General features: G+C 38.0%; 1 protein-coding gene across 1 annotated transcript in view; it reads left to right on the forward strand.

Annotated features, from left to right (window-relative positions):
* The window catches only part of OTOG (otogelin), a 92,128-nt gene that overhangs the window by 64,575 nt on the left and 15,223 nt on the right, over window positions 1-12,330 (forward strand). Inside the window, exons 35-42 of the mRNA XM_062494159.1 lie at window positions 487-566; window positions 976-4,703; window positions 5,357-5,525; window positions 6,471-6,607; window positions 7,806-7,895; window positions 8,261-8,444; window positions 11,019-11,239; window positions 12,092-12,230. Of these exons, the coding sequence (XP_062350143.1) occupies window positions 487-566; window positions 976-4,703; window positions 5,357-5,525; window positions 6,471-6,607; window positions 7,806-7,895; window positions 8,261-8,444; window positions 11,019-11,239; window positions 12,092-12,230 (4,748 nt within the window). The remainder of the gene's footprint in view (window positions 1-486; window positions 567-975; window positions 4,704-5,356; window positions 5,526-6,470; window positions 6,608-7,805; window positions 7,896-8,260; window positions 8,445-11,018; window positions 11,240-12,091; window positions 12,231-12,330) is intronic.

The raw sequence follows: 12,330 nt of genomic DNA on the forward strand, positions 1-12,330 counted from the left end.
CTGACATTGCAGCCTTTAGTGTACAGTCAGGTTCTGGAATGACTGCTATTTTTGTAACTTTAATTTTGGGAGTATTGCAGAGTATTAATCACAACTTTGTTTCAAACAACTGTGCCCCTGCTTTTCCATTATGTCATTGCAACAGTTATATCTGGCCTTGCTTTTTCCTGTGAAGTGGAATTTGTGCTAAATCCAGTAAAACTGACACTCAGATTTTGACATATAAAAATATTGGGTATTTGTTAGAGCAATAGTATTCATTGTTGAACCTGTGACTGTTCATTTCAAAAGCTGAACGTCACAGAGTTCATGCTTTTCCTTAGATCTGAGTGGCACTGGAGGTCATGGCAATGACATTTTGAAGGTGTACACTGAGGTGAACCAGTCTGCTTAAACATACTGTATCTATAGATTCTTTCCCTGAAATTGAATGCTTGATCCAGAAGATACTATTCAACTTGTTAGTACTAATTGTTTTTCTTTTAGAGTGGAAGGATGCATCCCTGCCTGTCCTCTCAACATGTTGCTTGATGAAATCACTCAAAGATGCGTGTATTTTGAAGACTGTATGTCTAAAAACATATATATATAATATCATATATTATACTTAGATTAATAATTAATTAGTTCTTTAGTCATAATTGCAAATATCAATGCTTACATGCATGTAACTGTAACCTTTAGCAATGTGAACCTTGAGCTCACTAAACATACGTTTTAGTTAAAATAATTTAATGCCTCAAAAATATGAGACAAATTTTAAATTAAGAAGTATGTTCTTTCTTCATAAAACATTTTGGTAACATTTGATGTCAAGGAAATGATTTAATGAATTTATTTTTTAATTTGTCTATGAGTTTTAGAAGTTTAAAGGCAATCGAAAATATCAGTTATACGAGTTAACCTAGAACTCTGCTAGCTCCATCACTATAGTTATTCATGAATTTCAGGGTCTTTTCTTATGTCTGATTTCAGGCATTGAACCTGCAGATGACAGCCTACCTTTGCTTCTCAGCATTCAAACCTCAGCAGCTCCACATTTAACACCAAGTGCAAGTTTGGCTGTGATCCGTGAAGAGGTAACTTCATTTCCTGTACCTGAAGCAAAGGACATGGAAACAGCACTTGGTACAAAACTGCAACTCACTGCAACTACAGGGAAACCAGAATTTTTGGCTATTACATCCAATAAAACGCTTCCAGCTGTAACTTTATCACCAAATATTTCTTCACAGTCAACAGAAATGACATCTGGGAGAAGTACGTCAGCAATGACTGAGGCAACAAAATCTAATGTAAGCTTGTCTGCTCCTGTTGACATTTCTCCTTTGTTTCCATCTACTTTCAGTTCAGAAACTTCCACAGGGTTACAACCGGTCAGTAGTGGCTCCACTAAAGTGCTGAGGGCTCCAGAACCTCAGACAGCAACTACTACACATGCAGTGACCACAAAAACAGAATCAGAGAGCAAAACAATTGTTACTTCTGTTTTTACTGGGGCACCACTTACACTTAGAACAACAGCAATGCCAGTCAAAACTAAAATAATGGAGTTAACAGAAATGGCCACAAGAACACTTCCCACGAAAGAAGCACAAGTAAAACAAGGACTTACAACATTTACACCCAGTTCGTTTGAATCAGTAACAGAAAAAACTACTGCATATGTGCCACAGTTTTCTACATCACCTCTGGATGTTTCTTCATATACACCACCAGTAAACTTAACAAGAACTTCGGAAGAGACAAAAATAAGTGTAGAACAGTCTTTTACCACAGTAGCTAATGTTACAGTGACATCATTTTCTCCTGTACTCACTACTTCATCTTTGTTAAAGTCAGTGTCTCCAGCAACAACAGAAGAAGCAGTTGTTTTAACCAAACAGAGGGTGAAGATGACATTTTCACCAACATCCATGCCACCTATTTCATTAGGAAAGACAACTACAGAATCTCCTCTTGCAATGGTTCAACACCCGACTGGTACTCCAGAGGTTCTTTTCACTACAACTCCAGGTCCAAAGATGACAACTCTACAAACCCAAGAGAGAACATCAGAAACTACTTTGTTATCATTTACAACTCATATAAAGGAAATCTCAAAAATCACACCTCATGTGGAACATACATCAAGTTCCTATTTGCCTCCCTATTCACCACATCCTACTTCTAGTACAGAAAAATCCTTCATTCTTTCTACAAAGAGACATGCAGTATCTGCTCCTACTCCTGCTTCTCCAACTTCAGGTGAATTAAAAAAAACATTTAAAACTGTTTCTACTACTGTATATCCCTTACACATGGTTCTAAACACAACGGAGTTCCTGACTACATTATACACTAAATATCCTGTCATGGCTGAGACTATCAGTGCAAAGCCTGTGTCTGTTAGGGTAACATCCAAAATAACATCCCCTCTTGAAATGGCCACAAAGTCAACTTCGTTTTCTGGAAAAATATCTACTGAATACAAGTCAGCTCTGGTTTCAAGTACAGTGAAGACAAGCACTCCAGCATATTCAGGTAGTGTTACCACATCAGCAATGAAAACCAAAGAAATCATTACAGCTCCTTTTGTAGCTACAGAAAGAGAATCACTTCAAAGAACATCCATCACTGGATCTCCACTTGCTCTCCTTGGTGGGACTGAAACCACATTGTTGACAACACACCCTGATAAATCACAAATAAAAAGTATTACAACTTTCTCTACTGGAAAGCCATCTGCTTGGTCTTTTTCACCATCAGCTGCTCTAATCTCTTCAAACATTTCTCTTCCTTCACTACCCTCAGATGTAAAAGAAGCATCCCTGACAACTCTCAGTCCCATGCATACATCCCATGACATAACTGCTAGAACAATTGAAAAGTCTGTGTTAACAACAGAAAAGACCTCTGCAGTCCCAACTTTCTCTATTTTATCTTCTGTATTAGAGCAATCAAGTTCAGTAACAACAGTACCAGATGAAAAATCACTAGTGAATATCACTGATGCCACATTCTCCCCAACCTCTGAATTCAGCACTCAGATCATAACAACCAAAAAAGTGGCAGGCAAAGAAAAATCTTCTTTGCCCCCTTCTGTTGCACTTCCAGTAACAAAGTCTTCTTACAGTTTCTCCACCTCTCAGTATCTAGGAGATAAATTATTTTCTTCACCTTCTTTAACACAACTGCTACCAGAAGTAACAACTGCACCAAAATACTCAGTAGAAACTAAAATGGTTTCTACAGCATTCAAACCTGCAGTCCAAACTATAACAGAAGCAGTGAAACTTCCAGAAGCTGCAACTCAGCCATCCCTGCCTCCATCTTCAGCAGGCCCCTTCTCCTTGCAGACATCTTCAGGAGCTAAACTTCCAGAACTGACCACAAGGACCACTGTTATATCACCTTCTTCTACTCAGAAGATTACAGAACTTGGTCATCAGACCTCTGGACCTCTACTGACAAGCCAAGTTCACCAGTATCCTGCAGAATCTCTAACAAAATCCCCTGGTCAGCCACAACCTGTCTTTAGCACATCTGAAGCTACAGTAGGACTGACTTCCTTACACCCCTTAAAGACCTCACTGCCTGAAGGCACTCATTCACGTATGTTACCTACCTCAGTAGGTCCTACCAAAGTTATTTTATCATCTCAAAAATATTTGCATTTAACTGATTCAGTCACACAGCCACTTGTATCAAGAACTTCTGTTTTGCAGCCTACAGTCCCAGCTAGAACAACAGCTGACTTGAGTTTTGGCACCAAATTTCCCCCTCTCTCACCAGAAGAGCTTGCCGCTTCCACTTCTTTAACAACTATCAAAAAAGAACCATTTCCTTCATTTTCCACGGAAAAGGCAGCTACAGATCTAAAATTCACACATCAGACCTCATTTACTAAATCCCTTGGTTCAAAACCAACACTTGAAGCTTCACCTTTACCAGATTCTGAATCAACCTCTTCAATGGTTTTGCTACAAGGAACAACAGAAATTCCTGTTGCGTTGGGACCCACATCAAGGAAAATTAGTACAGAGGAAACTGTGGTGCTGCCTAAGCAGGTCACACCTTCAGCCAGCACCTACAGTTCCATGATCCCACCAAGGACAGCCTTGGCCCATTCATCAGCTGCAGCTTCAGCCTCTCCAGCGATAAGCAGTGCTGGGCAAAACCTCAGTATTGCATCAGCAGCTTCAGACAAAGCAGCAGCAGTCACAGAGCCCATCTCCAGCTCTCTTCCTGTTACTTCAGAAGCAAAAGGAGCCATGCCCCTCGACACAGTGAAGTCTGAAGTCTCAGAATTAACAACAGGATTCCCATCTGTCCTTACTCAGGGTGTTACTGTCACACCTCAGACATTTCACCCTCCGTATGTCACAAACACAGCTTCACTTCTGTCCACTGTACATTCATCTGCTGAATCAAGGCCATTTTCTTCTACAGCTCCATCATCACTCAGTACTACTCAAACTTCAAAATTTGGAATAACATCTGAGATGCAAACACCTTCTGTGAGTTCACTGCTAATGATATCTGATCATCCAAATGACACAGCAGCTCCATCAGTTTCCTCATTTACTTCTTTATCTACCAAACCACTTCACAGCTTGACTACAACATTTTCTGATGGACTGGCAATAGCTGAAGCCATGTCAGGAGCTGCAGCATCACCTTTTATGTTGCCTCAAGAAACAGCAACTCTTCCAACTTGTACAGTGAGTTGATGTAAATAATTACCTGCCTGTTTTGGAAAATGCCTTAGTTACTTTTGCACAATGATGAAAAAGAATAAAAATTGTGAGCCATGCCTTGATCTTTAGGATTTAGAGCATTTGTATCAAACAAGGGAGCCTGATTATGTTATCCATTATATCCAAAACTTTGGATAAATTCATTTTCAGGACATTTTTTTTTTTAAATGTTATGCTACACTGGGTTTCAGGTCAGTTTTCCCAGTGTGATTGTTACAAGAATGAGGGGTTTTTTGGCAAAATGTGGTTTTTCATGTTGTCCAGTGTCAGTATTTTGTCACATTGCCCTCCTTAAAGCACACCTTTCCAGACATGCCTGTTGCCATTCCTGCTTGATTCCTTCCATATTTTCCCTTCTCAGCTTTTATTTCATTGTAAAGTTAAAAAAACAGTAGTGCTGTTCTCATCTTTACTGTAGGACAACAGTGTTAATCTGCCCTCAGAATGGTCGGGTTTTTCAAGGTACTCTTTGCTTGCAGTTTCCATCAGCATCATGGGGATCAATAAGTATTCTGTGCCTGAAGAACGTGAACCCCCTTTTCAACAAAAAATGCACAATATTGTGATACTAACTTGGTGTGCATGGTAACCTCTGTCTTTTACTGAATCTGCCCTAGCCAATCACAGAGAGTGAGTGCATAAAACACATTTGTTTGGATGGACAACTGATCCAGGTTAACAAGTCACAGAACTGCCCATACAATGCTACTCAGCCCAGCTGTGGAGTTTTAGGATTCGCTACTCAAACAAATGGTGACAAATGCTGCCCAAAGTGGGAATGTGCATGTAAGTTTTAATTCTGCAGTACATTTGAAGTGCATTCAGGCACCAATTTAATGCATGTGTAAGAAGGGTGAGGACTGACACTTTTATACCATAGCATAGAAGTAGAAGATGCACATTTTTTGGGGGTTACTCATTGTCTGAGGAAATGTATAATAGTAGTTCTGCATCCAGAGAAATAAAATTAAAATGCTCCTTTAGTGTACTCCGAGTTAGGTATCTGCAGTGGGTATGTTTAGGTGTGACTTAGTCACATCTTATCATCTCTCTAATCAGGGGACACCTAATAAACACGGATTTTTTTTTGTTCATTTTTAATTGCTTCAGGATGAAAAGATTCCCTAGACTGTTAACTACTTCTGATAGCAGTTTGGGGGCTCTGTTCTGTAGTCACTCCCATCAATTACCTAGAATTGGGCAGAAGGAATCCAAACTTTAAGGAAAATTCAATTTCATCATAGCAAATGAAGTATGAAGAGATAAGCAATTGTAACTTCTGCTTAGGCTTTAGTTTTAAATAACTTGGAGTAGAACTCCCAGCCCGCTGAAGCACAAAAGCTTTAGCAATGAGACAGAGGAAAAGTGGAACTTTTCACCTTAGGAATAAGACTACAGGTGAACTCTGGGTGTGGCATGATCTGCTGTCTCTCATGATTTTTCATAGTTTGGGATTTCTAAAAACTGCAAATCTTTGTTGGCAAGAACTGTAAGGAAACAGTTGATTACAGAGGCTTGCAGGTTTTCCCTCTGAAAATATGCAGGATTTGATTCTGCTGGCCATTTACAAAGATGCACCAGTATCAAATATGTGAAAATATGTGCTGCATATATGAACCTCTTAGCTAATTCGTCTTATACAATTTATTGGTTTATCTTGATATTTTGTAAGATTTACCAGAATTCTAAAGTTAGTTAGAAAATAAATTTGCCGGTTTCTTTTTCCCTTAGGTCGTTGCACCATTTTCTCTGATCTAAGCATTGTAACCTATGATGGAAATCATCTGGCTTTATTCAAAGAAGCATCCTACATTGTTAGTCAAACTCCAGATGAAACTATAACCATCCATGTCCTTGACTGTAGAATGGTAACTAATATTTATCAGTTAACAAAAGGTGTCTGTTGCTGCTAATAAGCTGTATCTGAAAAAGCATAGTAATACTATATGTTGTGGTTATTGTTCTCTTCTGTACAATATCTATGAATTGTGCTTGCATTTCACAATATTAATGAATTGTATAACACAACACCTGACTGTATATGCATAGTTCCTTGTGAAACAGTTTGAAGGTGAGAGGTAGGTCCATGTTATCCTGTGGTAGGTATGTGTAGCATGGACAAGGTGGTGAGAGATTAAGTGGATTTACATCATTACTCATTTCTGTGTGTGCTGCCTTATTACAAATACCACCACAGTTGTACCGGTATACCACCAGTCTCTTTCAATTCAGGATTTTTATCTACGTCCATATGGACAGACTTGGACTGGAAACACCCATCTTCAGAGACATAAAAGACTGTAGGAATGCCAGAATAAATGGGACCTCCCTGGGCATTCCAAGTTTCTGACACAGTAGTAAGAAAGAAAGCCTAATGGGGATCCTGTCTAAGGGGTAGTTTGGCTTGATTTTTGTCATGAAAATTTCATTTCTTGTGAGCCTTTTCAAAACTCCTCTTAACTCCAGTCTTTCCTGTGAAAGCTAGGTAATTTGATGTCTATATAAATGTCCATTGCAAAGTTTGGCCTCAAATTTCACCTCATGGAAATTAATTTCAGAAGCTCAGTATGACTGTCATGAAGATGATGTGTTTGTGACTTTTGGGTTTTTTTCCCTCTTGTATCCAATATTTTCTGTTTTAGTCACCCTTATGTAGCTCAGGAAGTGTGCATTTATTCTTGATCCATTACTTCTGTGCTGTACACGTCATGAAGATTCATAATTTCCAGTCTCATTCTTGCTGACCTTCAGATACCTAGTTTGTATTTTTGTGTCCAAACAGCTAGTCCACTGTGTTTTTTCCCTGAAAACCTGTACTTCTGTTTTAATTCCAAGATTGTATGACATAGCACAGTTTCTGAAAACAGTGAGGTCATAGTATTTTGTTTGTTTATCCAGATAAACTGTAGTCTTGACTTGAAACTGCAATCAGCAATGGTTTTCCTCTGTTCATAGTATAATCCCCAAAAATTTTTAATGTCCCAGTACTTAAAACCAGTAAGCAACTAATGTATTCAGATTTTGCACATCATGGCTATGGATGAAGTATTTTTGCTTTCTCCACAGAGTAATTCAAATTCAACTTCTTTGTGCCTGGCAATGTTGAACCTAACTTATGTATCAAATCAAATTATTATCAATCGTTTAAGCAGAAAAGTAAGTATTTTGAGGGGTTTCGTTTTCCTTTAGGTAACACCTTATTTCTGCAGTCAGCCTTCTCACATGGATACTGAGGAACAGAGTAAAATACCATAGGTTATAAGATTAATTGTTCTAATTTTGTAATTAAGTAAATTTCTCCTGGTGAATTCAAAGAGCCAAACTGTGGTCCAAGGACAATTAACCAGGTAAGTCTCAGAGCAAGGCACATAAATTTTTAGTAGTTTTGGTACCTGTGTTAGCTTTATGAAGGAAAGTCTGACTTTTTCTGAAAATGTTTATGATTTAGATTCCTAATCTGTCAAAAATCTGGCCTTAGTTCTTCTACCTGGCAATTAACCTCTCTTTTGTGTGTCTTTTAGATAACAGTAAATTCAAGATCTGCTTGGCCTACTGTTAGAAAATATGGATACAAAGTTGAAGATTCAGGCTTCAAGTATGCAGTTGAGACCCCAACAAAAATCAGAATTCAATGGTTTCACAACACAGGTGTGATGATTATTGAGTTGAATAGTACCAGAGAATCAGGAGCTTTGGGACTATGTGGTAAGTATAGAGTAGTGCAAGAAATAAAGGCTTTCAGATGCTTTGCTAGGGAGACACATTTTCCTTATTATATAAACTACTTATTTCATGGTCTGTCCCAAAAATTTCTTGCAGATCACTGCAAGTTTTAAGATGCTATTAAAATAAATCTAATTTTGTTTATTGTTGAAATTATATTTGGTATTTATTCTTCTTATCACTCTTTGCCCATAGTGTTGCTTCTGTAAGATATTTGAACCACAGGCATGATTGTAGTTACCAAACCCAAAGAAGTAAGATAGGTTTAAGTCCACAATTTCAAATACAGTCATTTACAGATTTAGTGTTTGATAGGAAGTGGTATGTGCTGTTTTCAGTTTCTAACAGTCAGAATTACCAGAACATGTAAACTTTAGAGACTAATCTTAGTTTAACTGTTGAAGAAAATACTTCAGAGGGAATTTCTTAATAATGTTGCACTGTATGATGTTTGTTCAGTCATTTCCCCTGCTTTCTTTTTTTCTAAAAAGTAGAGCCTTGTATAAGATGGTAGTGTTACAGCTTTTACAAGAGTATATTTGCTGATGTAAATCCCTACTGTGATAGCTGCATCTGTAAATGTATCTGTAAATTTATGCGGTAAATTGGAGCTGGAAATCAGGACTAAGGAGATCATATAATTACACTGGATATCTTTCCAGTTTCAGAAAGGGCAAATGCTTGTAGCTCAGTATGAAATACCAGGAAGAGCTCGGTCCAGTTTCCAGTCCTGTTGACAGAAATGTGCTCCTCCAGGGAGTTTGAATTTACACCCTTTTGATATTTGATTGTTCTCTTATTTGCCCTAACTTCTGTTTTCAGTGCTGTTCTCACTCTCTTTGGCTAATTGTTTTTGTAATTAGATCAAACAGAAACAAGACAATAAAGACAGTGGATATTTATAATAAGCCTGATTCAAGTTATCCAGAGAATTGCTTTTGCCTTTACCTGTTTGATTTCTGTGGTAGCGAGGCTTTGAAACATTGCATTTCTGGTTTGAAAGGCATTTTGACTACATGGCAACATAATTCTGTGGATGGTGTTGCAAGTACAACTTCTTCAGGGAATGTGCTGTGTATTTCTGGTGTTCACCTCTAACTGGGAAGTTCTCTACATAAGTTTGCCTGCACAATGCTGCCTGTTGCCACTTACAGAGCCTGTCTCAAATGAACTCGTTGTGCTGCATCTTTTCGGGGTGAATTAGTCCAGCACAAACTCATTTCTGTGCTTTCTGTGTTAGTGCAAATACAAGCAGCATACTTTCTGAGACATCTTCTAGCTGAACTGCAGTATCAGTAGGTCTTGATTTCTCAGCTTCATGGAAATGCTAAAACTGAAAAGACCATTACAGACTTGTAGCGCTAGGATCCTTTGGAAGGATTCAGAAACATAGCTGTCTTTTACAGTGCAAGGATTTGGCAAATGTGGCAGCTGGTGAAGAGCTGGGATGGGAGGTGAGGGATGTGGGAGAGGAACATGGGCATCTCTATAGCAAAACTGGTGAAAAAGATTTAAAGCATGTCAGTTCTAATTGCAACCAGAACCTGACAAGAAAAATGTGAAGCTGTAGTTTTGCTGCTTTAAATCTCCTTGTCAATGTGTAAGAGAAGTGAGAAAAGATGTCCCTGACATAACAGCAATCCTTTGTAGTCTTTCAGAGCCATCACATACTTCCTACCTGTGTTGCAAATACAGACTCAAAGGGTTCAATCAGAAAGAGTTTGGAAAGCTGCTTTACTCTCTGAATGCCTGTTGCTGTATCACTGATCTTCATTAGGAATTGCTAAAAATGGTAAAGCAGACCAGTTCTTTAGAACAGGGTGGAATTCACAAACGCTTTTTTGAACAGATAAAGATTTAAGATTGTGTTTGTGGAGACTACAGAAGAAAACATTCTAGAAGCCTGATAATAAAGTCTCAGAAATTGATTAGAAGAAAGAATGGGGGTCTGCTCCATTATTCTGCTTTTTTCTACCTGCTAGTTTTTAAGGGATATTCTGGGGAGACTACTGCAATACTTGAATGTTCTTTGCAGACCACAGTCACTGTCCATGTTATGTTACTCTTTTTGCCCCGAAGTGTTTCAAAATTGCTGACTTTTGTAGTTAGAACAGAAACAAAAATATGATGCTGCCTTCTGGTATCAGATAAGCATCCTTGCATTTTATGGTTGTTCCCTTTTCTGATAACATTTACAGTTTTAATTTGTTACTACACATAGAGGTATTTTGCAACCTTTTTTAAAATGTATTTTTGTTTAATGTTTGTGCAGCTGAGGAGCAAACTTCCAGGTTCTTAGCTGGACTCTCTGAGTGGTTCTTTGATGTTCAATAGATTTCCTTTCAGAGATGCATCTTTACTTTTACTTTCCTTCATTTTTCCTGAATTTGTTTATCTTGATCTTAACGAAGACTTTTTACATCTGTTGTAGGTTGTGATACTGTCATGTTGTGTAAGATTTTGAAAAGCTGTTTACTTTATTGAATATGCCATTTCAAACATTTCATGTGTTAAACCTACCTTTTTTTTTTCCCCCTCCCTTCTGGTAATTCATAGGGTTTTGTGATAGAAGCTTGGAAAATGACTTGATGCTACCCAACAGGACAGTTTTAAGCCCAAGCAGTTCACCCTCAACTTTTATAGACAGCTGGCAAGTGCCAGCCACATTAAAGTATGTTGGAGAAGACAGGCATCAGGAAACTAATTGCTCAATCATGGACTGCTCAGAGTGCTTGAGAATGGTGTTGAACCAGACCTTCAGCAGCTGTCACGCTTATGTATGTCAACTATTCCGAAGCTTACATTTTGAGAGAGCTGCAGTTCAGATATAATTTTGTATACTTGGTAATTTCACTAACATGAGGCTATGTGTAACCATATCTGTTGAATGAGATGTATATTTTTGTGTGTGTTTACAGTTGCAAGGTAAAAGTTATTGAAGAGTATGGCACCTTGGTAAGAGAGTTGCAATAAGCAACTTTGAATTTCACCTCTGTTAGTTTTGAAATACCACATAATTCATAAAACAGTCACAGATAATTCAGCTGTATCAATAAGATGTAGAAAAATGTAAAAGAAAATAGTTTTAGAATTTAATTAATCCTTAAGCCTTCTGTAATTTAACAAGTCCCAAATTGCAATAGGTAATCTGAGAACCTGCATTCTCAAAGGCTCTAGAGGCAGAGTTCCAGCTTGGAGATGTGAGAGGGCAGGACAGACCCTTGTAAGCAAGCCTGAAGCAACTTCTGGTGTGCAAATAAATTATTATTGGTCATATGAGTACATTTACCATTTGACCTTTTATAAATAGCTGATTTTGAGGAAGAGGAGACCAAAAACAGGTGAAAACATAGAGGTAAGAAGGAACAAAATAATTGTGCCTTCTACTAGAAAAACGATTACCTCTTACCTTTGGACTTACAAGAGATGAAACTAACGAGTATAATAATGTCTATGTTCACGATGTCTTACTTTTAAATACTAGTAGATTATCTTTCTGCACTAATGAAGGCTTACCATGAACTAAGAACTCTTGGTTTCTTTGTAGTAGATATTTTTAAAAGTCAGGCTTTCCTACCTAGCATAGCCTCTATGAAGGTGCCATCTTTTTCTTTTTCTGCCTTGATTAGATTCCACCTGAGCAATTCTGCGATATATGGGCTCGAGACACTGAGTACATTCGGAATCCATGCGTTTCACTAGCTGCTTATGTGGCAATGTGCAACAAATTCAATATTTGCATAGAGTGGAGGAGCTCTGATTACTGCCGTAAGTATTCTGCACGCATGCCCTCCTCTAGTGTTTACAGAGACAAAATTTGCCTAATTTAAGGGTCATTATGAGTTGAAAATACCAGTGCTTCTTTAGT

The sequence above is a fragment of the Cinclus cinclus genome, chromosome 6 (genome assembly GCF_963662255.1).
Source record: "Cinclus cinclus chromosome 6, bCinCin1.1, whole genome shotgun sequence".
In the NCBI taxonomy this organism is placed as follows: domain Eukaryota; kingdom Metazoa; phylum Chordata; class Aves; order Passeriformes; family Cinclidae; genus Cinclus; species Cinclus cinclus.